General features: G+C 46.8%; 1 protein-coding gene across 4 annotated transcripts in view; it reads left to right on the top strand.

Moving 5' to 3' along the window:
* patj (PATJ crumbs cell polarity complex component) overlaps nucleotides 1-24646 on the top strand; it is a 157312-nt gene that overhangs the window by 110035 nt on the left and 22631 nt on the right. For all 4 annotated transcript variants that reach the window (XM_084461680.1, XM_084461679.1, XM_084461678.1 and 1 more), the window contains 5 exons: nucleotides 7871-8067; nucleotides 14367-14458; nucleotides 23215-23287; nucleotides 23659-23760; nucleotides 24045-24131. In XM_084461680.1, coding sequence (XP_084317806.1) covers nucleotides 7871-8067; nucleotides 14367-14458; nucleotides 23215-23287; nucleotides 23659-23760; nucleotides 24045-24131 — 551 coding nt within the window. The remainder of the gene's footprint in view (nucleotides 1-7870; nucleotides 8068-14366; nucleotides 14459-23214; nucleotides 23288-23658; nucleotides 23761-24044; nucleotides 24132-24646) is intronic.

Genomic DNA, 24646 nt, shown 5'->3' with positions numbered 1-24646 from the left:
TCTTCTTCTTCTTCTTCTTCTTCTTCTTCTTCTTCTTCTTCTTCTTCTTCTTCTTCTTCTTCTTCTTCTTCTTCTTCAGGACGTCTGACTTCATGCCAAAAGTCCTCAACTGGCACTGTGGGCCAATAGTCCTGATGGTGGTGCTACAGCAACAGTAATGTTTTAAACTTTAAAACATCATAACAAATCAGCCGGACATGTCACTTTCACTTTGCAACCACCACCAAAACGTAGGTCCAAGTGAGTAGAAACGTCATTATGCTTTGGGCTGCCAGGAATTATGAAGTCCATCACTCTGTTTTTCTCAAACTCTGTAAAACCTACTCCTCCTACTTTTGGTCAATAGACACCCCAATTGCTACGTTACATCTTCAGACTGTCCTGCACAAACAATCTTCACAGCGCTTTTTTTTTTTTTTACTGTAAACAGTACTGTATGCAGCTACTACAAATACTCGCTCAATAAATCTCCAATAACAAAAATAGAGACATTTAAATAAATAAATAAAACATTTTCATGACAGTAGATTTAGTGTGACATTTTTCAGAATTGTATCCCAAAAACAGATTTTTGACAGTATTTTGAAGTCTGTCCTCATTTTGTCCCTTCAAACTTTCATACAGGAAAAAATACACTACCCACAATCCTCTCACAATTGTGCAATAGCAATGTCTCCACCAATCAGAGACGTTGTAGTTAGCAACCCCGCCCCAATTGTGGACCCTATAGGACTAGAACTGGCTAAATGGATTTTGATTGAGAGGAGACCTGTACCTGGAGACCTTGTTAGTCTGTGTTTATATAGCCTACATGTAGCTTACCCAGTCCAGACCTTGTTAGTCTGTGTATATATATCCTACATGTAGCTTACCCAGTCCAGACCTTGTTAGTCTGTGTATATATAGCCTACATGTAGCTTACCCAGTCCAGACCTTGTTAGTCTGTGTATATATAGCCTACATGTAGCTTACCCAGTCCAGACCTTGTTAGTCTGTGTATATATAGCCTACATGTAGCTTCCCCAGTCCAGCTCTTTGTCTGTTCATTATTTGCTGTAGCTGTGCATTGTCCCTGGTGTCTCTTGCCTGGGGTCTCCTGTCTCATCTTGTAAGTTGTAAGCTTTGTCTTTCGTTCTCCACTTGTTGAGTGTGTACCTTGGTTTTATTGTTTAGTCTTTTGTTTAGTTTGCTACCCCTCGTGGTGCCTTTAGCAAACATTTAGTGGAAACTGATGAAGCCTCCATTTTACATACACCTGTGACATTTACATGTAACCATCTATGGCTTCTCACTTGACGGGTAGCTCAAGAAAGATCATGACTTGCCCTTGGTGTAACGTGAGTTCATGCAGGATAAAAATGTGAATGCTCATAATCATTGTGCTGTGACATGATTTTAAAGGTACAGTATTTTTAAATTTACATTATGGTCCAGGCAGTTCTGCTGTTTATTCATCTTGTTCCTCTCTTCATCTGACCAGTCTTTTGTCTGGTTACATCAGTCCCACTTGTGTTCAATCCAATCAATTCAGTCAGTGAATCCATGCTCAGTCCCACAACTCATTCCCATCACAGTATGTAGGCCTACTAAAATATTTATCCAGGATTCCTATGGTGTAAATAATCTGTGACATTTATCCTTTTTTTGTTAGAGCTATTTGAAGCCAGCCATGCTCCTCATATTCACTGCAAAATCTCCACTGGTCATGATGTACCTCCACCAATCAGAGACTTTGCTGTTGGCAACCCCACCCAACCCCACCCACTCAAGATTGATTGGCCACTGATTGAGCACAGCTGCAGTTACTCTGCAATTAGGAAAACAAAAACAACAAAACAAAACAACCAAAAAACATTTCACACCCCAGCCAGTTTGTCATGCAAGAAGCAGATAGAAGATGATGGATACATACATACATAAAGGCTGCCACATGCCTTGTGTGAATTAAGTTTGTTTGAGAACGTTCTTTTGTAGTACTTAAAGGAGTAGTAAAGGCATGCCTTGTGTGAATTAAGTTTGTTTGAGAACGTTCTTTTGTAGTACTTAAAGGAGTAGTAAAGGGAAAGTGCATGTTTAGCCCTGTTTTAAGGTTACTTATGATCATATACAATGGTTCAGATCAAAACGTTGACAAAACTAGCACTTTTGAGAAAGTCTGATAATTGCTCTGCCACCGTTTAGGTCATACAATGGATGTTTGTGGGCACCTTGAAAAATCATGTTAAACTCTCGATTTCAAAGACAAGAAGCTCACCGAGGTGGTAATTGGTGTCTGTTGGTGTTCTGACATCAGATTTGCCACAAAGTATGAATTCTGTAGGGTTTTATTGATCATTTTATGAAATCCATTGACTTGTATTGAAGTGACCGAGGGGATTCAGGAAGCGGAACTACTTACGGTAGCTATTGTTATTGTTTATGTTGCTAGGCTACCTAGTTTGCAGAAGTTTACACACTTTATGTGCTGCGACTAAATAGTTCTATGCTAAATATTTAAAAAAGCCTTTCCAGATGAACTAGAATCTTACTTTATGGCGAAATATATGTCAGCACGCCAACTAACACCTCGGTGAGTTTCTTGTCTTTGAAATTGAGAATTTAACATGTTTTTTGAATGATTTTTCAAGGTGCCCACCCACATCCATTGTATGACCAAAAACGGTGGTAGAGCAATTATCAGATTTTCTCAAAAGTGCTAGTTTTGTCAACGTTTTGATCTGAACCATTGTATATAATCATAAGTAACCTTAAAACAGGGCTAAACATGCATCTTCCCTTTACTACTCCTTTAACCCTATAACCCCAGAAAACGCCTAAGCCTAAACCTAACTCTAAACCCTGAGCCTAACCCTAAACACAACCATGGAGCCCAGCAAAATGACATTTTGTTCTTGGTTCACTATCCTATGGGGACATCTGGGCCCCCAAGCGCGCAAACACACACGCGCACACACACATACCTATACTGCTTACACCCCCAAACTCTCTTCTGTGTCTGTCCTACATGTTCTCGTGATTCAGGCGGTTCCTGGCTTCATCACGGAATGTGGCCAGCCTGACTGTAGCGGGACATTGAAGAAGTCGCCCCTGCTGAATAAGGCCTCTGGCACTCGGATGAGTCAGAAGCAGCTGAAGGTGACAGAGTGGTGGAAGAGTTGGAGGAGGAACTGGCTGAATGAGACTTTGAATAATGGATGAGCCCAACCCTGCAGCCAACTCAAGTCGTACTGATGACAACCTCTCAGAGTTCCAGCCTGAACATTCATTCCTCTCAGAATACCAACCTGAACCTTCCTTCCTCTCAGAGTTCCAACCTGAACCTTCCTTCCTCTCAGAGTTCCAACCTGAACCTTCCTTCCTCTCAGAGTTCCAACCTGAACCTTCCTTCCTCTCAGAGTTCCAACCTGAACCTTCCTTCCTCTCAGAGTTCCAACCTGAACCGTCCTTCCGCCCCGAGAATACCAACCAGAACAGTTCCTCTCAGAGTTTGCACCTGAACACTTCCTCTCATAGGCCTTTTCTACCAAGAGGGAACCGGTTCCAGGAATTTTGAACAGAAGAGTTCTTTTGGTGGAAAAGGGCTATCAGAGTTCCAACCTGAACAGTTCCTCTCAGAGTTCCAACCTGAACACTTCCTTCTTCTCAGAATACCAACCTGAACACTTCCTCTCAAGAGTTCCAACCTGAATTTCCTTCCTCTTTTTTGCATCACCTGGGGCTTAAACTCACAACCACAGACACCAAGAGAAGGTCATGTTCTTGTTGAGGCAAGTGAGAAGCTGGCAGTTTGGCCTTCGCTTGATCTTCTAATAAAACATCTTAATTACCACAATGGATATTCAGTTAATTAACTGATGGTATCCTTTAACGTGAGGCATCTATTTGTTGCGTGTCCGCCTGTTTGTGTGTCCGCCTGTTTTATCTGCAGTTTTTTATGGAGCTCTCTTAATTACTCTATTCCCACGTGAGAGGAATGGAAAACGTTCTCTCTCTTTCTCTTCTTTCTTCCCTCTCTCTCTTTCTCTTTTTTCCTCCCCTTCTCTGTCTCTCCATCTCTTTCTCTCTTACTGAGGCCTTAAAAATATGAAATTGCTCTGGCTCATAGAGGTCACTGAGTGCCAATCTCTCTCTCTCTCTTTCTCTCTGTCCCTACTGTATCTCTCCCTCTGTCTGTCTGTCTGCCTGTCTGTCTCTCCCTCACTTCCTCCCTACCTCTCTCTCTCTCTCTGTGTGCGCGCATGTGTGTGTGTGAACGTGTGCGTGCGTGCCTGCGTGTGTGTGTGTGTGAACGTGTGTGTGTGTGAGCGTTTTATAGGCTGTGTGAGTGTGTGAGTGTGTGTGCGTGTGTGTGTGTGTGTGTGCGTGTGTGCGTGCGTGCGTGCGTGCGTGTTTGTCTATGCCTTTGCCTATGTGTAGTTTCTTAATTACCACAATGGATATTCAGTTAATTAACTGACAGTATCCTTTAACGTGAGGCATCTATTTGTTGTGTGTGTGTGTGTGTGTGTGTGTGCCATCGTCGCAGGCTCAAAACTAATTTCTTCAAGAAGTACTACAACAATCCTCCCGCCTAAGCACTTATTGTATTTTATTGTATTATATTATATTGCACTGTACTTTAGATTGCTATTCTTGCACTTTGCCTTCAGCACTAGATTATGCTCTTAGTCACTTGTTTTAGAGGGAAGATGCACTTGTGAGTTCTGTCAAGTAGTAGTACATTGGCTCTTCCTACATTAAATGCAATTATTGTTAGTCGCTTTGGATAAAAGTGTCTGCTAAATGACTGTAATTTAATGTAATGTAATGCGTGTGTGTGTGTACAGTATACAAGGTTAGTGTTAGAGTGTGTTTCACCCCAATACCTTGGCACTGGACAGTGATGGATGAGTTTCATTACCTGTAGCTGTCCACACTAACATTCAATACCTCCTTCTCACACCTACACACGCACACACACACACACAATTCTTTCTTGGCTGCACCTTATCCAGCACAGCTCTTTCTCAGACAGTCTGTCCTCTCCTCTCCTCCTCTCCTCCTCTCCTCCTGTACCTCGTTGTAAAGGTGACTAATCAGGCTTTCCGACGACTTAAAATACAATACCAATTGGTATTATTAAAGGGGAGAGATAATCGACCGAAACAACGTTTCCGAACTATTTTTGAGGAGTTTGTATGTAGAAGATATATATGTACCTGCATACAATCACTGTATATATATATATATAAAACTATACAAGTATTTAAGTCAAGGAGTGTACAATATATACATACATACATGTCATCCAGGTTGTCTTGATATAATGCTTTCACACACACAAATTGATGACACAGATACTTAAAGGACAATGCTCGTTTTTGACAACCTGGACCTTATTTACGACATATTATAAGACGTTTGACTCACCGAGATCACTTTGGTGTAGTTCGGAGGCATGTAGAAGAAATTTTAAATCCAGCGCGAGCCAGTATATCTATGTAATGGCGGTGGTCGGGGCACTGAGAATGCAGTTTCTAAAAATCTATTTTCTGCCGCGAAACGGTTGTTTTCATCAATCTGGAAAACCACAACAGGCCTATGCTCTATGTTAGCACAACTAGCGATTCATCAAGACAGATTGATGAAAACAACCGTTTCGCGGCAGAAAATAGATCTTTAGAAACTGCATTCTAAGTGCCCCGACCACCGCCGTTACATGGATATACTGGCTCGCGCTGGATTTTAAATTTCTTCTACATGCCTCCGAACTACACCAAAGTGATCTCGGTGAGTCAAACGTCTTATAATATGCCGTAAATAAGGTCCAGGTTGTCAAAAACGAGCATTGTCCTTTAAATGCCACTAAATGTTTCCACTGTTTGTTCTCTCTCAGACTAAAAGGTCAGTCTTATAAAGAAAACTATTTTGAATCATGTTTTCTCTTGAGTCCATGTAGCAGGAAAAAAAAAGATTAAAATCGTGACTCGTCCATAACACTGAAAAAAAGAGATGTCATATGTTGGCCATATCATCCAGGCCTGCTTAGACGTGCCAGTCAGTCTCTGAGTGCCCTCATCACCCTGGCGCCTGCTGACATCAGCTCTCACAAATCCTTGGCTTGTTCTTGTCTTGGAAGAGTTGCAGCAACACTGTACAGACTATATCACTTTAATGTCAGAGAAAAGATCAATTCAGAAACAGATTCTCAACCTCCCTCAGCGTACCAAGGGCTCCTGGTTCAGTCTCTGCTGCACTCTCAACTTTCAATCAATATTGGACAGGGATTTTTAAGCAGTGCAGCCGGCTCTGTACGTGACAGGTGGATGTGCTTTTTCTTGGACAGAAAATGGAGAATGTCAGAATCGCACACAGATTAATACTATACCTATAGGTTCATATCTTAGCTGGAGTAATGGTTTGTATTGGTAAATATTTGGGGGAATAAGTCCAGTCCTATGTTGGAGCGATGTTGCTACCTGACTAACCCTCATGCTCCTCCATCAGCAGCGCCTAACCTTCCACCTCCTCCCTCCCTCTCTCTGCCCTTTCATCTCCTGATCACCCATCCCCCTCCCCCTCTCCTCCCTCCACCCATCCCCCTCTTCCTCTCCTCCTCTCCACCCATCCCCCTCTTCCTCTCCTCCTCTCCTCCCTCCATCCCGTCTCCTCCTGTTTTATCTGCAGTTTTTTTATGGAGCTCTCAGAGCTCTTAATTACTCTCTCCCCACGTGAGAGGAATGGAAAACGTTCCCTCTCTCTCTTTCTCTTCTTTCCTCCCTCTCTCTCTCTCTCTCTCTCTCTCTCTTTCTCTCTGTCCCTACTGTATCTCTCTCTGCCTGCCTGTCTCTCCCTCTCTCCCTACCTCTCTCTCTCTCTGTCCCCCTCTTCCATGTATCCAGTGTGGCAGCTGGAGGTTTTTAATCAGAATAACAGTTATATTGCGGTTCTGGGTGGGACTGTTTGATCTTGCCTGTCTCTGGGCAGATGGTTTATACTATGTGAGGAGTTTAGATGCCAGGGTTGTAAAACTCCCCCGTCAGGGTGGGGGTAATGTTGTGAACCAAATGACTCATCTAAAAATAATTTTGCCTAATGCATATAAATAATGGATGGATTATGCTGGAGGGATAAATTGCTGTGTTATGGATATTAAAGGTTATTGTGTTTTTTGGTATCAAAGGAGGGGATTCCCTTTGAAGATTTCTCTCACTTCCCAACCAATACTCTGACACACCTCCTTTATACTGACATAAAAGGAGCAAGGAAGCCATTTGTATCCAAGGAGAGCACTTTGTGCATGTGTGCGCATGTGTGTGTGGGTAGTAATTGATGTGGTAAATGGACTGCACTTATGTAGCGCTTTTATCCAGCCTCTCATTCACCCATTCACACACCAATGGCGGCATCTGCCATGCAACATGCTGCTCATTGGGAGCAATGTGGGGTTCAGCGCCTTGTCCAGGGACATACTGTATGGACAGGTGGAGGCTCTACCACTGAGCCACAGCCGCCCCTGATCTCATGTAATATGGAGCAGTTTCTGCCTGACTGGACACGTTCTCCGTCGACTGCCAGGAACCGTGCCTAGAACCACACAACCAGCGCTCTCGCTCTCGCTCTCTGTCTATCTCTCTCTCTCTGTCTATATCTCTCTCTCTCTGTCTCTCTATCCCTCCGCACAACCAGCGCTCTCTCTCTATCTCTCCGCACAACCAGCGCTCTCTCTCTATCTCGCCGCACAACCAGGGCTCTCTCTCTCTCTCTCTCTCTGTCTCTCTATCTCTCCGCTTGTCAGTCAGGGCTCTGATACCAGACAGGAGTCTCGGGGGTCAGTGTGTTGTTTGCGTGTGGTAATAGCCCCCCCCCCCCCCCCCCCCCCTCTGTGCAGAGCGGATCAGGCAGCGCTACGGGGAGCTGGCGGGGGAGCTGCTGTGTGTGGAGCTGGAGAAGGACCGGCAGGGCCTGGGCCTCAGTCTGGCCGGCAACAGGGACCGCTCCAGACTCAGCATCTTCGTGGTCGGCCTGAACCCCGGGGGGGCGGCGGCCAAGGACGGACGCATCCGCGTAGGGGACGAACTGCTAGAGGTGAGCCTCGCGCACACGCACACACACACACACACACACACACACACACACACACACACACACAGGCTTGTGTGACGCTGTGGCCGGGGGGTTTCTCTGGTGGCTTTAGGGTCTCTCCGCTCCATCCAAAGACACCTTTCACTGGTCATGAGCATCAGTTCTCTCCCCTCCCCCTCTCCTCAGGGAACGATCAGGTATTTTTGTATTCTAGCCATCCATCAGTGCTCTTTCATTCCCCCTCCTCTCCTCCAACTCCTCCTCCTCGTCTCCTCTCCTCCTTCTTCTCCTCCTCCTCCTGTCGTAGTGTTCTGTTCAGCCCAGGACACGGGTTTGTTTCTCCGTAGGGTGGAAAGGAAAAGCTTCCACCATCGTGACTCTGGTCTGAGAGACCTGGCAGCCCCCCGACACCAGAGCATCCATCAGCCCAGAGAGGAGGGGACAGGGCGTGAGAGAACCAGAGCATCCATCAGCCCAGAGGGGAGGGGACAGGGCGTGAGAGAACCAGAGCATCCATCAGCCTAGAGAGGAGGAGACAGGGTGTGGAGAACCAGAGCATCCATCAGCCCAGAGGGGAGGGGACAGGGCGTGAGAGAACCAGAGCATCCATCAGCCCAGAGAGGAGGGGACAGGGCGTGAGAGAACCAGAGCATCCATCAGCCCAGAGAGGAGGGGACAGGGCGTGAGAGAACCAGAGCATCCATCAGCCCAGAGAGGAGGGGACAGGGCGTGAGAGAACCAGAGCATCCATCAGCCCAGAGAGGAGGGGACAGGGCGCGAGAGAACCAGAGCATCCATCAGCCCAGAGGGGAGGGGACAGGGCGTGAGAGAACCAGAGCATCCATCAGCCCAGAGGGGAGGGGACAGGGCGCGAGAGAACCAGAGCATCCATCAGCCCAGAGAGGAGGGGACAGGGCGTGAGAGAACCAGAGCATCCATCAGCCCAGAGAGGAGGGGACAGGGCGCGAGAGAACCAGAGCATCCATCAGCCCAGAGAGGAGGGGACAGGGCGTGAGAGAACCAGAGCATCCATCAGCCCAGAGAGGAGGGGACAGGGCGTGAGAGAACCAGAGCATCCATCAGCCCAGAGAGGAGGGGACAGGGCGCGAGAGAACCAGAGCATCCATCAGCCCAGAGACGAGGGAACGGGGTGTGAGAGCACCAGAGTTCAGTCAGGCGTTCAGGACAGCCGCAAGAACGCCCCAAAAAAATACAAACGTCCTTGGCACCTTTCTCTGGGTCGCCCTCGTCTCTGCTCCACGACATACGTTTATCATAGCCGTTTCTTACCTCTATGCCTCGTTTTGAGTTTCTTTTCTGTTCACTCTTTAAGAACTCTTTAAAACAACAGCCAACACAACAGCCCATACAGCCGTCTTAGAACTTACGTTTCTTGCACTTTGTTTTATTTGTAAAGCAATTTGCATTCGAAAACAAATCTCTAAGTCAGTGGTTCTTAACCTTGTTGGAGGTACTGAACCCCACCAGTTTCATATGCGCATTCACCGAACCCTTCTTAATTGGAAAAATAAAATATGATCTTTTCAAATTCAAAACATAGGTATATATTTTACTGGTGCACAAAATGAACCGTGCATCAACATCACTGTGTTCAAAGAACAAAACCATCAAAACATGATTTTCACACAAAAACAAAAACATAATAATGAATATTTACTGCAAATCAGTGGGACTTCTGCTGTTGCCTTCCAGAGACCAGTTCAGAAATGCGCGGCTTCACCTTGGCAAGTGCCACTCTCATGTCATTTTCGCAACAAAGTCTGTTCCTTTCACAATCACACGACGTACCATCACGACAGTCACAAGTCGACTACTGAGCGCACCAAATTCCCTGCAGCACAGATAGGCCAAGCGATGTAGCGTGATCACCTGCAGCCAATGATGGCCAAGCGGTGCGTGTCATCACGAATCATGAGTCGGGTGTGTGTCTTGACCTCCGCCGAACCCCTGAGACAGACTAATTGAATTGTCTATCAACAGATTCACAGTTTCATGATGCAAAATAATCTTTTTAATGCATTTCAGTCTGAATTTCGACCACACCACAGCACTGAGACGGCACTTATTAAAGTTGTAAATGACATATCTGAATAATGATGCCTCTGAAACCACCGTCCTGGTACTGCTTTATCTCAGTGCTGCATTTGACACTGTTGATCAGAACATACGGCTTGACAGATTGGAACAGTGGGTGGGACTTACTGGCCCTGCACTTAATTGGTTTAAATCTTACTTTCAGGATAGGGACTACTTTGTCTCAATTGGTAATTATGAGTCTAAGCGAACAGCGATAAACTGCGGGGTTCCCCAAGGGTCCATCCTCAGACCACTCTTATTCAATATTTATATGCTGCCCCTTGCTCAGATTATAGAATACCCCATAACATTTCCTATCATACTTATGCAGATGACACACAGCTTTATATTTCAGTGTCATCACATGACTACAGTCCCTTACTTTCTTTGAACAAGTGTATTGATCAAATTAATGAATGGATGTGTCAGAATTGTCTTCAACTTAATCCAGACAAGACAGAAATAATTGTTTTTGGCCCCAAAAATGAAAGGTCAAAGATCAGTGCTAATCTCAAGTCCATTTCACTGAAAACAGCGAATCAAGCCAGAAATCTTGGTGTAATTTTTGACCCAGACCTACATTTTACCAAACACTTAAAAGCTATTATTAAATCTGCCTATTACCACCTGAAAAACATAGCTAGAATAAAGGGTTTTCTATCTAAACAAGACACAGAGAAACGTGTTCATGCATTTATTTTCAGTAGGCTAGATTACTGTAATGGTGTTTTAACAGGTCTCAACAAAAAATCAATCAACCAGCTGCAGCTGATTCAGAATGCTGCTGCCAGAGTCCTTACTCACACCAGGAAATTTGAACATATCACACCGGTTCTCAAATCAATACACTGGCTTCCTGTGTGACAAAGGATAGATTTTAAAATCTTATTGCTGGTCTACAAAGCACTAAATTGTTTTGGACCAAAATACTTGCATGATTTATTGGTTCCCTACAGTATGTGGCATCCAGACCCCTCGGATCATCTGGGACAGGGTTACTGTGTGTTCCCAGAATTAGAACCAAGCAAAGTGAAGCAGCATTCAGTTATTATGCTCCTCACCTCTGGAACAAACTTCAGCATCCCCAAATTGCTCCCATTGAGCATGCATGGCAGCTACCGCCATTGGTGTGTGAATGTGTGTGTGAATGGGTGAATGAGAGGCCATTGCAAAGCACTTTGAATGCCGCTAAGGCTGAAAAGCACTATATAAGTGCAGTCCATTTACCATTTATCATTGACTGAATGATTTTTAAAAAATATATAATTTTTCCTCTGTAAAGCACTTTGAATTTGCCTTGTGCATGAATGGTGCTATACAAATAAATTTCCCTTGCCTTGGCTACTTCAAACCTGTATGTCTGCTCTGTTAATAATCTGTTACTACTTCCTCAGCCCTGTCTGTCTGCTCTGTTAATAATCTGTTACTCCTTCCTCAACCCTGTCTGTCTGCTCTGTTAATAATCTGTTACTCCTTCTTCAACCCTGTCTGTCTGCTCTGTTAATAATCAGTTACTCCTTCTTCAACCCTGTCTGTCTGCTCTGTTAATAATCAGTTACTCCTTCTTCAACCCTGTCTGTCTGCTCTGTTAATAATCTGTTACTCCTTCCTCAACCCTGTCTGTCTGCTCCGTTAATAATCTGTTACTCCTTCCTCAACCCTGTCTGTCTGCTCTGTTAATAATCTGGTACTCCTTCCTCAGCCATGTCTGTCTGCTCTGTTAATAATCTGTTACTCCTTCTTCAACCATGTCTGTCTGCTCTGTTAATAATCTGTTACTCCTTCCTCAACCCTGTCTGTCTGCTCTGTTAATAATCTGTTACTCCTTCCTCAACCCTGTATGTCTGCTCTGTTAATAACCTGTTACTCCTTCCTCAACCCTGTCTGTCTGCTCTGTTAATAATCTGGTACTCCTTCCTCAGCCCTGTCTTTCTACTCTGTTAAGTGTTTGGCAAGTTACTTAATAAAAGTAATCAAGTGATTGCTTTAAATTGTAATTAGATTACTTAATTGATTTATCTCTGAAAAGTAATCTGATTACTTTACTTTTGAGTTACTTTCTAAAACCAGATCATTCATCAGTTTAGCATCTTAGATCACAATAGACACAAGAAAATCTGATGCTATAGCAGCACTCTTGGCACATCTCGACCCTGATGACATAAACAGTCAGTTCAACCTCCTGCAGAGACCGCATGTGCGTATCAACCACATGAAAGGGAGCAGAGCAGTACATGCATAAGTAACTCAAAATAATCCTATTTTTATTAGGTCTGTAACTATAATCTGATTACTGAAAATTCAAATGTAATCCCTTACATTCCAAGTTACTGGAAACAGTAATCTGATTACAGTAATCCATTACTTTGTAATCAGTTACTCCCAACACTGTCTGTTAATCATCTGTTCCTCCCTCCTCAGCCCTGTCTACCTTGTTCCTCCATCACTCTCGCTCCGCTCATTACACCGATGTCAGTGAAACCATGAAAAATTAATGTTGCCAACGAGCTGCAGCGGGGCCCACTATGAGACACACACACACATGCACACACACACATACACACGCACGCACACATGCACGCACGCACGCACACACACACACACACACACACAGACACGCTCACAGGCACACAAATCCATTTACTAATACAATGACACTCAGATTCGCACGCTAACAGTCACATAGACACATTCCCTCTAAACAGATTGTGTTGGAGCCAGCTCTTGCATACATACAGCACTGAAACAATGAAGGCATTTCCAGTTGCTCTAAAGGGCTTGTGTGGGGGTCAGGTTAGTTGGTGCAGAGCACCTGAAATGCCTATTGATTTAACATTTGGAGGTGATGGCTATTGCAGAAATCATCCATCGACATCAAGGGAAGCGACAATTGCAGTAGCACAGCAGCATGCTGCTCAATGACCTTTCAGTAACGTCCTTTACAATTAAGCTGTGTCTGTGTGTGCGTGTGTGTGTGTGTGCGTGCACGTGCGTGTGTGTGTGTATGCACGCGTGTTTGAGTGTGTGTGGTATCGCAGGTGTTTGTGATCTATCAGTAATGGAAGCAGCTAGTAGACTAATAAATTCTCTGTTGAGAAAAGCATCATCAGCTTATTATAGTCAGCCTCAATCGACCGTTTCATTGCGGAATTAATATATAAATAATGACTTTGTGTCCTTGTGTCCTTGTGTTCGTATGAGAGCAAGTGCGTGCGTGCGTGCCTGTGTACTGTATGTGGGACAGAAAATATATACAATACTGTATTAGCAATGCCCTGATCTTTTTAATCAATCAGTGTACAACTGCACAGTGTCTGAACATCCTGCTCTGTCCCTTGATATATAATTCATTTCTAACTATTAAGAATTGAGAGAAAATGCCTTGGTTCTTCAGATCATTAGAGCAGGAGTTTTAGTGAAGGTCTTTGCAGAATAGAAACTGGTTTCTACTACAGGAGGTGAGGCATTGCCACCATCATATCCCAGTAAACCGTTGTGAGGATGTACAGAGCATAGCCTTTTATCCTGTCCATGGACACAACTATGCCCTATATCTAGGTCTCTGTTAACCAATGATTGATAGAGCTTCAGTACCAGAGAACAGGTCGATCTAGAAATACCCCAGGCCAGAGGGAGATACCCCAGGCCAGAGGGAGATACCCCAGGCCAGAGGGAGATACCCCAGGCCAGAGTGAGATACCCCAGGCCAGAGGGAGATACCCCAGGCCAGAGGGAGATACCCCAGTCCAGAGGGAGATACCCCAGGCCAGAGGGAGATACCCCAGTCCAGAGGGAGATACCCCAGGCCAGAGGGAGATACCCCAGGCCAGAGTGAGATACCCCAGGCCAGAGGGAGATACCCCAGGCCAGAGTGAGATAACCCAGACATTGTTTATGGTCCTGAGAAGCAAATGGCCAGGCCAGTAGAGAGCTGTAACAGGGTGAGCATTCCCCTGCCTCACATGGCAGAGATGGGCCTGATCTGAGGCAGGCTCTCACACCTTTTTCCACAGACATGTCCTAATATATGAGCAAAAGAGACCAGACAGGAGATATAGATCTTCAGATTTGAGTATCAGTAACCAGATACTGTATGTCCTGTCCCTCAGATCAATAACCAGCTGTATGTCCTGTCCCTCAGATCAATAACCAGCTGTATGTCCTGTCCCTCAGATCAATAACCAGCTGTATGTCCTGTCCCTCAGATCAATAACCAGGTGCTGTACGGCCGCAGCCACCAGAACGCCTCAGCGATCATCAAGACCGCTTCTTCCAAGGTCAAGATAGTCCTCATCAGGTAAGACCACCCTAACGCTATGACCACCCTAACGCTATGGTCCTCATAAGATAAGACCACCCTAATGCTATGGCCCTTATCAGGTAAGACCACCCTAGCGCTATGGGCCTCTTAAGACTAGCCTAACACTATGCAACCCTTAAGGTAAGACCACCCTAACGCTATGGTCCTTATCAGGTAAGACCACCCTAGCGCTACAGCCCTCATAAGATAAGACCACCCTAACGCTATGGCCCTTATCAGGTAAGACCACCCTAACGCTATGGTCCTCATCAGGTAAGACCACCCTAACGCTAAGACCACGTTAACACTATGGGCCGGCCGGTGTCCCAGATGTGGAGGCAGCGTGCAGATAGACAGGCAGCCTAGCGGTGAGTGTGTCGGGCCAGTAACTGAAAAGTTGCTTGTTCAAATACCTAAGCCGAGTAGGTGAAAAATCTGTCGATGTGCCCTTGAGCAAGGCACTTAACCCTAATCGCTCCTGTAAGTCTAAGCTATATGACTAAAATGTAAATATAATGTTCTATTGCAAAACTCCACCTGTTGTGGCTCTTCCGAGCCTGCTACGCTACGCTACGATCTTGTGGTGAGAGGAAGCTGTGGTATAGCGTCTCAGCCTTAGCTCGCCATTGAAGACGGTGACCCAAACTATCAAGGACCTCAGATACTGTACGTACATAAAAGGGAATAAATACTTAAAATACCACAGCGTGTAGTTCAGTTGCTCCCTCCCACCATTCAGGTCTAACAAAGATCTATCTGGGAGTCTAAGAGGACCTTTGGCTAGCTAACTCCATTACCCTCTGTTTACCATGAGTAGGGGAATGAACTTGATGCACCATAATGGTCCATATGTCATTTGGAAGATTGGTGTGATGAAGTGCTGAAGAGAGACTCTCCTTCTCTCTGTATCCAACCCCATCCCCCTCTCTCTCTCTCTCTCTCTCTCAACCCTTGTGTTCCATTCTCTCCATCCCTCCCTCTCTCTCCCTCTCTCCCCTCCACCTGGCCAATCACCTCTCAGTGGGGGAAGAAGCAGCTGTGATGAGCAGGGGCCAGCTCATTTCCTCCTCACACCTAATCTCCTCAGGCCCTCAGTAATTGAGCACAGCGGGCTGTGGGGCTCCACATATTAAAACACGGAGAGGAGAGGAGAGGAGAGGAGAGGAGAGGAGAGGAGAGGAGAGGAGAGGAGAGGAGAGGAGAGGAGCAGGTCGCTCAGACCGGGAGGAGGAACAGGAGAGAGAGGGAGGGAGGAGAGGAGCAGGTCGCTCAGACCGGGAGGAGGAACAGGAGAGAGAGGGAGGGAGGAGAGGAGGAGAGGAGAGGAGCAGGTCTCTCAGACCGGGAGGAGGAACAGGAGAGAGAGGGAGGGAGGAGAGGAGCAGGAGAGAGAGGGAGGGAGGAGAGGAGCAGGAGAGAGAGAGAGGGAGGAGAGGAGCAGGAGAGAGAGGGAGGGAGGAGAGGAGCAGGAGAGAGAGAGAGAGAGGGAGGAGAGGAGCAGGTCGCTCAGACCAGGAGGAGGAACAGGAGAGAGAGGGAGGGAGGAGAGGAGCAGGTCGCTCGGACCGGGAGGAGGAACAGGAGAGAGAGGGAGGGAGGAGAGGAGCAGGTCGCTCAGACCGGGAGGAGGAACAGGAGAGAGAGGGAGGGAGGAGAGGAGGAACAGGAGAGAGAGGGAGGGAGGAGAGGAGCAGGTCGCTCAGACCGGGAGGAGGAACAGGAGAGAGGGAGGGAGGAGAGGAGCAGGTCACTCAGACCGGGAGGAGGAACAGGAGAGAGAGGGAGGGAGGAGAGGAGCAGGTCACTCAGACCGGGAGGAGGAACAGGAGAGGGAGGGAGGGAGGAGAGGAGCAGGTCGCTCAGACCAGGAGGAGGAACAGGAGAGAGAGGGAGGGAGGAGAGGAGCAGGTCGCTCAGACCGGGAGGAGGAACAGGAGAGAGAGGGAGGGAGGAGAGGAGCAGGTCACTCTGACCGGGAGGAGGAACAGGAGAGGTTGGAATGGTGCACGTTGTGTTCAAATGATCCATGACACCGGGGTTAACGTTGTGTGCTACTGTAAATCAGCAGTTTTGCTGTCTCTGAGAGATCATAACTGGCATTATAGTTTCTCCCGTCCGACCAGTAATGTTTGGGTCTCAATAACATCATAATAATAACACTAACAGTAACTCAAGGCAGTAGCCTATATACAGTACTATACTTAGATATAATCTAGTTAGGCTAGCTTTTTAGTATGCTTTGTTAATATGTACAGTACCACATACCACGGCTGTTGACCTCTGATTCCAGAGGCAAAAATTGTATTTCATTGGCTCACAATTTATTTCAGTTTGTACAGATTTTGCATACCTCCTCTCTCATGTTTGTGTTCTGTTGATTAATAGCTACATGGAGTTTGATTCAAGAACTCTTTATTAGCCATGTATAATGGTTCAGGAATGGTTAGGAATTTGACTAGGGTTAAGACATACGCTGTTGCAGTCGACATAGGACCAGGTACAGGACAGGACACGTGAGGACAGGACAGGACATGACAGTGCAAATACAAAATACAAAAACACAGTGCAAACAAATAGTTGTCTGGAACCTGTTCAGTATCCACCTGGAGATCTCTGTTCAGCCCTTGTTAGAGCTTCCTCGACAAAACCTAGGTGAAATATATTGTGGGTTGTGAAAGATTTACAACAGGTCAAAGGTCGCGCTGGCAATGAGCGATGGAGTGTCTAAAGGACAAGCACGTCCGAGCACGTTGCCATGGGAACGCAGGCGGGGCCAACGGACAGGGAGGAAAGAGGTCCTGCCGCTGTACTCCTCCGCCTGCAGCCTCACTGCTCTATGTATCCCTCCTCACATCTCTGCATGACCAACATGTGCGCCGGATCCCCACACAACTCAAACACATCCTACCTTGTCTGCGGACGTGGGTCGGCCATTGTGGGTCGGTAGCTGGTACAGGCAGGATGAGGCTGACTGATGGATCCATAAATGTTCACTGTCCTCCACCTTCCTGCCACCTTCTCGATAAGAGATTTAAAAACACATTAACAGTAATTGGAAAATGGTAAATGGACAGCACTTATATAGCGCTTTTCCACCTTAGCGGCACTCAAAGCGCTTTACAATGGCCTGTCATTCACCCATTCACACACACATTCACACACCAATGGCGGTAGCTGCCATGCAAGGCGCCAACTTGCTCATTGGGAGCAATTTGGGGTTAGGTGTCTTGCTCAAGGACACTTCGTCATGTGGACAGTCGGAGCCGGGATTCGAACCACTGACCCTTCGATCATTGAACGACCCGCTCTACCAACTGAGCTACAACCGCCCCCCGGAGAGACAGGGACAGTGAAAGAGAATGAGGGAGAGAGAGATGGAGAGACAGGGACAGCGAAAGAGAATGAGGGAGAGAGAGATGGAGAGACAGGCACAGTGGAAGAGAATGAGGGAGAGAGAGATGGAGAGACAGGGACAGCGAAAGAGAATGAGGGAGAGAGAGATGGAGAGACAGGGACAGTGAAAGAGAATGAGAATGAGGGAGAGAGAGATGGAGAGACAGGGACAGTGAAAGAGAATGAGGGAGAGAGATGGAGAGAGTGAAAGAGAATGAGGGAGAGAGATGGAGAGACAGAAGAGGAGTAGAGAGGGAAAATGAGAGAGGGGTTAGCAGCATAGCACACCTGGGCTGCGTTTCCCAGAGGCATCGTAGCGCTACGTTCATCGTAGCGCTGCGGTGAACGCTGTAGGTAAGCTACAATGCCTCTGGCAAACTCCGCCCTGGTCTTCTGAAGCAGTGAGCCAAGGTCAGACAACGCAGACGCAGGAGTGGAAAGGGAACCTTCTGAATACCAGAGCCAGCTCTCCCCTTGATCCACACTCTGAGAGAGAGAGAGGGCTCAGATCATCACCTCAACCCTGAGAGAGGGCTCTGAACATCAGCTCAGCCCTGACAGACAGTGACGAAGAGGTGGATAAAAGAAGAATATCATACACAAGTAAGGAGGGAACATTAGAGAATAGAGCAAAATACCACAGAAGAAGAAAAAAAGACAGTTGAGCAGAGGAGAGACTAAGAAAGGGAGAAGAGAGGGAAGGGGAAGTTAAGAGGAATGAAGGTCTGGGAAGCAGACTGACCCCTGGTCTACTGAGATGCTAATCCGACTGATGGCTCCTCACTCCCCCCCGAATGCCTCCATCTCACTTGATGTCTAGTCATCCAACAGAGAACGACATGTAATGTTTAGCATGCAGAGGGTGTCTGGAGAGATGCCTGCCTTCACTCTGCTCTGCTGCACCCAGTGACACATCTCTGCTTGTTTAATACCCCTCTGGCTGTGCTTTACTTTACAATCCAGTGCTTACTTTACAATGCAGTGCTTTACTTTACAATGCAGTGCTTTACTTTACAATGCAGTGCTTTACTTTACAATGCACTGCCTTACTTTACAATGAAGTACTTTACTTCAAAATGCAGTGCCTTACTTTACAGTACAGTGCTTTACTATAAAATACAGTACTTTACTTTACAATACAGTGCTTTAATTTACAGTGCTTTACAATACAGTGCTATAGTTTACAATACTTTACAAGTCAGTGCTTTGCTTTACAATGCGGTGCTTTCCTTTAGAATACTGTGCATTACTTTACAATACAATTTGCTACTTTAAAATACAGGGCTTTACATTACAATACAATGTGTTACTTTAGAATACAGTGCTTTGCTTTACTATAGGGCACTGTAGATTACAATACTTTACAATACATTCATTTTAAATATTTATTTGGAAGGGACCATGTGCAATTAAAACATGTAAAAAACATTGTAAAAACATTTGATGCATCGCACCAGAGTTAGCCTTAGGCTAATTTGCATCTGCAGTCCCTGTAAACAGGTAACAGATAAAAACAACAAACATAATAAGTTAACAAAGTACAATACAGATGACATAGCATTACATTAAGACACTCACTCTTTCACATTCATCAGTCATAACAGCACGTCCAGTCACACAACCAAACTCATTCACAAACCCACTTAACTGATTAGTGATTGCAGTGTTGAGTAGATTTAAGATGACTTTTTAGGTTGGTTTTAAAGCTGCTAAAAGAACCGCTAATCTTTGTCATCAGTAATGGCATTCCATTGTGTACTGGCTTTAATGGAGAAAGCTACTTGCCCAAAAGCTGAGCGGCGAAAGGGTACAGTGCAGTCATGTACAGACTATTCTTGTAGATCGTACAGAGCTACGATAACAGACAAACTTGTCCAGACAGGAGGGAGCCAAGCCATGTAAGATTCTGTACACTATACACAGATTTGAGAATATTCTAAAATTGACAAAATGTAGGATATTATGTCTGTGTAGTATTTCACATTGATGGTTTACCTTAGTGGCTAAAATCGCGAATTTGAAACGATACGCTCTTTCACGTCTTTCTCACGTATGAATGAATCACATGCGAATACATTTAACCACGTTTTAGATATGCACAATGTTTTGCGTGCTGTCTCGGATGTGATGTTTCCATTTCGTGGCTCAATGTGGAGCGGGCCGGGGCAAGGGTAGTAACAAACAAATTAGGATGATTAATGCGTCACCCTGTTTTCGTTTACTCGGCTTTGCGCGTTTTTGGGTCTGCTGGTGCAAATACGGGGAAATGAATGTTGAAGCGAGAGCGTGTTTCCCAAAGCCAACATTTCTCAGGCTTTGGTGTGTTTGTTCGCCCAGCATGTCCACATTATTTAGGCTTATTTGACCAAAGAAGCGCAGAAATGGGTCAATATCCACAAGTTTTAAACTTGTTACACTATGCTGACATTTGCATATTTTAAACTGTTTAAAAGTAATCCGTAAACTAAGAGAGCTGCCACTGCACCGGTTCTACCTGCCGCCATACTCATAGGCCGGATCAGTTGGTAGTGGTTCATGTGTCTCAGCAGGTGTGTGTCTCATCAGGCTGAGGAAGATGTGGGGCTTCTGCAGAGCGCACTACAGCGCTTTACTTTAAAATGCAGTGCTTTACAATGCAGTGCCTAACTTTACAATACGGTGCTTTACTTAACAATACAATGCTTAACAATGCAGCACTTTACAATGAAGTACTTGATATTTCTTTTTATTCTTTCTTTCTATTAGTTTTTGGGGAACAGAAAAAAACAAAGAATTGTTTTAATGATCCTAAAATACTGCTCATTATTATTACCCCCCTGCTAGGTCTGTTCTGAGTAGATATCAGATCATTACCCCCCTGCTAGGTCTGTTCTGAGTAGATATCAGATCATTACCCCCCTGCTAGGTCTGTACTGAGTAGATACCAGGCATATAGCAGCTCAGAGCTCTGTGTACTGAAGCTGTGTTTCAGTACAGCCTTCATTGAGGCTAACTGGGATGAGACACAGATGGCGAGAGGGAACGTCGTGTCTGTAATTCAAACAAACCCATGTCAGATCCCGCTCTGGCGCTCTGAATGAGTCTTCAGAGGGATCTGAAACATATGCCAGCGTGTGCCGAACAGGTGTCTCCCCCAGTCTGCAGCTACTTGTTCCTGATAGATTTTTTTTCAGACTCCCCCGCCTGAGACATTTGCATACAATAAGGAGTAACTGTTGATTTAAGGCTCTGTTTTCCTCCTCGTCTCCTCATCTCAAGGGGCTGCGTCATATCATACCCCCGTGTTGCAGAAATGTTTTGTTTCCCTGTTCCAAGTATACAAACTAGGATTGTGGTCTCAACATCCATCTGCTAAGGCTGGGCAGCAGGGAGGGGAGGGGGGAGCAGGGAGGGGAGGGGGGTAGCAGGGAGGGGAGGGGGTAGCAGGGAGGGGAGAGGGGAGCAGGGAGGGGAGAGTGTAGCAGGGAGGGGAGGGGGTAGCAGGGAGGGGAGAGGGTAGCAGGGAGGGGAGGGGGTAGCAGGGAGGGGAGAGGGGAGCAGGGAGGGGAGAGGGTAGCAGGGAGGGGAGGGGGTAGCAGGGAGGGGAGAGGGGAGCAGGGAGGGGAGAGGGGAGCAGGGAGGGGAGGGGGAGCAGGGAGGGGAGGGGGTAGCAGGGAGGGGAGACGGGAGCAGGGAGGGGGGGTAGCAGGGATGGGAGGGGGAGCAGGGAGGGGAGGGGGGAGCAGGGAGGGGGGGGTAGCAGGGAGGGGAGAGGGGAGCAGGGAGGGGAGAGGGTAGCAGGGAGGGGAGGGGGTGTCAGGGAGGGGAGAGGGGAGCAGGGAGGGGAGAGGGGAGCAGGGAGGGGAGAGGGGAGCAGGGAGGGGGGGGGGTAGCAGGGAGGGGAGAGGGGAGCAGGGAGGGGAGGGGTAGCAGGGAGGGGAGAGGGGAGCAGGGAGGGGAGGGGTAGCAGGGAGGGGAGGGGGTAGCAGGGAGGGGAGGGGGTAGCAGGGAGGGGAGGGGGTTAGCAGGGAGGGGAGGGGGTAGCAGGAAGGGGAGGGGGGAGCAGGGAGGGGAGGGGGAGGGGAGAGGGCAGCAGAGAGGGGCGGGGAGAGGGGAGCAGGGAGGGGAGCAGGGAGGGGAGAGGGGAGCAGGGAGGGGAGGGGGTAGCAGGAAGGGGAGGGGGGAGCAGGGAGGGGGGGTAGCAGGGAGGGGGGAGCAGGGAGGGGAGGGGGCAGCAGGGAGGGGAGAGGGTAGCAGGGAAGGGAGGGGGTAGCAGGGAGGGGAGGGGGTTAGCAGGGAGGGGAGGGGGTAGCAGGGAGGGGAGGGGGTAGCAGGGAAGGGAGGGGGGAGCAAGGAGGGGAGAGGGGAGCAGGGAGGGGAGGGGGAGCAGGGAGGGGAGGGGGAGCGGAGAGGGGAGCAGGGAGGGGAGGGGGTAGCAGGGAAGGGAGGGCATCATCCACCCTGATTCAGGCCTGGTGCGCAAACTGCAGTGGGTCCAGGAAGTTGCTCACCATGGACCTCAGGCGCTGCAGAACCAGTCTCTCGAAGACCTTCATTAGGACTTGACTAATGACTGGACTAGGACTGGACTTGGACTGGACTAGACTGCACTAGGACTGGACTGGACTTGGACTAGGACTGCAGAAATGGACAGGATCAGAAAAGGATGCATTTTCTACCATCTTAATTTATCTCTGCTTTGGAATTCTATTTACAATTGTAAAGCACTTTGAGCTGCCTTTCACATGAAAGTTACTATACAAATGAAGTTAATATTATTATTATTATTATTACTTATGGTTTGTGCCAGGGTTAAAGATATATATGTATATGTTTTATCTCCATCTGTTGAGGCAGGTTATAAGATTCAAGATTTCTTTGTCACATGTAACGTACGTGTACAGTAACAATAAGGGTAAGGTGTAGTCGGTCTGAAGGGATTATGTATATAATTAATAAATAACATTTGGGTATATTGTAATTTGTATTTGTGGTTATGTTATGTACACTAGATACAATATGTACACTAGATGCTATGCACACTAGTCATTCAGGTGCTGAGATGTTACATCAACTATTTTGCAACAAAATGCAGCAACTCAGTGACCATGAATGTGCTTGTTATAATATGATGGGAGTCATTTGGCTCAGATAGTGTTCTGTCAACCATGAACCAGCAAGTAAGCAAGCTTGTAATGACTGCTGTGGTGAAGATGCGCCTTGTAGCCACCTCCATACTAAACAGAAGATTTTCTCCTTTCCCCTCTCTCTTTCTGTCATCCATTGCCCCAAATTACTTTTTTGTGTAATAGTGTAGGTAGAGGCATCACACTGAGGATGTATCTCTGATAAACAGAGGGTCTCTCTCTGTCCTCCTGTAGGAATGAAGATGCTATCAACCAGATGGCCGTGTCCCCTTTCCCCAACCCACCTGCTGCCCTCCCAGTCACCGAGGTAAGACACACACACAAAGACACCTGCTGTCCTCACCGTCGACAAGGTGAAACACACACACACACACACACACACATACATACATACATACATACATACTACACGCACAACACACATACATACTACACACACACTATTGGAACTTGTTTTCTAAGTAAAGCATCTACAGTATATATTATACAGCTGTCAACACAAACCTTGATCAGATGTGCCCCTCTACTCATGTGGAATTGATTATTTTTCTTTCCGTTGACTTACAGTTAGTTTAAAGGAATGAGGGTTCATCATTCTTGGTCTTTGACCATATTGTGTAGCACATGTTTTGTATTTCAAATCAGAGGAAGTTGTGTTGTTTCTGTCTGTCCCCATAGGCCCAGCAACACCCAGCAACAGCACAGAGCCCTGCCGAGACGCCCCAGGCCCCAGACACCCTGGGCCTTAGCACTACCCCCCCGGAAACTCCCCTCAGCAAAGTAAGAGCCCCCAGACACCCTGGTCTTCAGGACTAGCCTCCCCACCGAGACTCCCCTCAGCAAGTTAGTAGCTAGCTGATGCTCACAGCTAGATCCTAGCCTCTTTCCTTCCTGACAGGTTAAACTATGTGAAAAAACCCTACTGATTCTGTCAAACCATGCAAACAAAAAAAAACTACTGTATAACCCCTGGTGCAAAAACTCTTTTTACAAAAACTGTCTCCTTTCTCTTGCCCCCCAATCTCACTCTCTCCCTCTCAAACCCCCCCCCCCCGGAACACCAGGCCAGTGAAGGTTCCAGTGGGATTGCAGATCTAGTGTCCACAGGCTCCGCCCCCAAGGGCCTCCAGGAAGGAGAGACAGCCTCCAAGGTCAGCCCCCCCCCCCCACCCGGTCAACTCCCTTCTGCCCCCTACACTTCCTGTCCAAACAGAAGACATTATTCGTTCCAAACCACTAGCCGTTTTCAGAATAAACTGGACTGGGATTCTGGGATTGTCAAATACTTTTGGTGTTTGACTCTGGATGGTTTTGTAAAGTTATGTAGCAGCTTCACTCTTGTGGAAGGCGAGACGAAGAAAGCGTGTTTTCGTTTCATGGTGTAAGAGACGATTTAGCACATTCTTTTTTGGGGGGGTTGGCCTAGAAACCTGCATACCCAGTCTGACTGAATAGGGCCACCGGTGTTTCTCCTTATCGTAGCACCTGCTCCCTTTATCTGAAGAGAGGGAGACAGATGTTCCTGTGTGTGTGTGTGTGTGTGTGTGTGTGTGTGTGTGTGTGTGTGTGTGTGTGTGTGAGAGATGTTCTGAGTGTGTGTTTTTCTGAAGAGGAAGACAGATGTTCCTGAGAGTGTGTGAAATGTTCCTGGGTGTGTGTGTCTGTG

Source organism: Borostomias antarcticus (genome assembly GCF_949987555.1).
Source record: "Borostomias antarcticus genome assembly, chromosome: 3".
NCBI classification, from domain to species: Eukaryota; Metazoa; Chordata; class Actinopteri; order Stomiiformes; family Stomiidae; genus Borostomias; species Borostomias antarcticus.
This window is presented reverse-complemented; position numbering and strand designations above follow the sequence as displayed.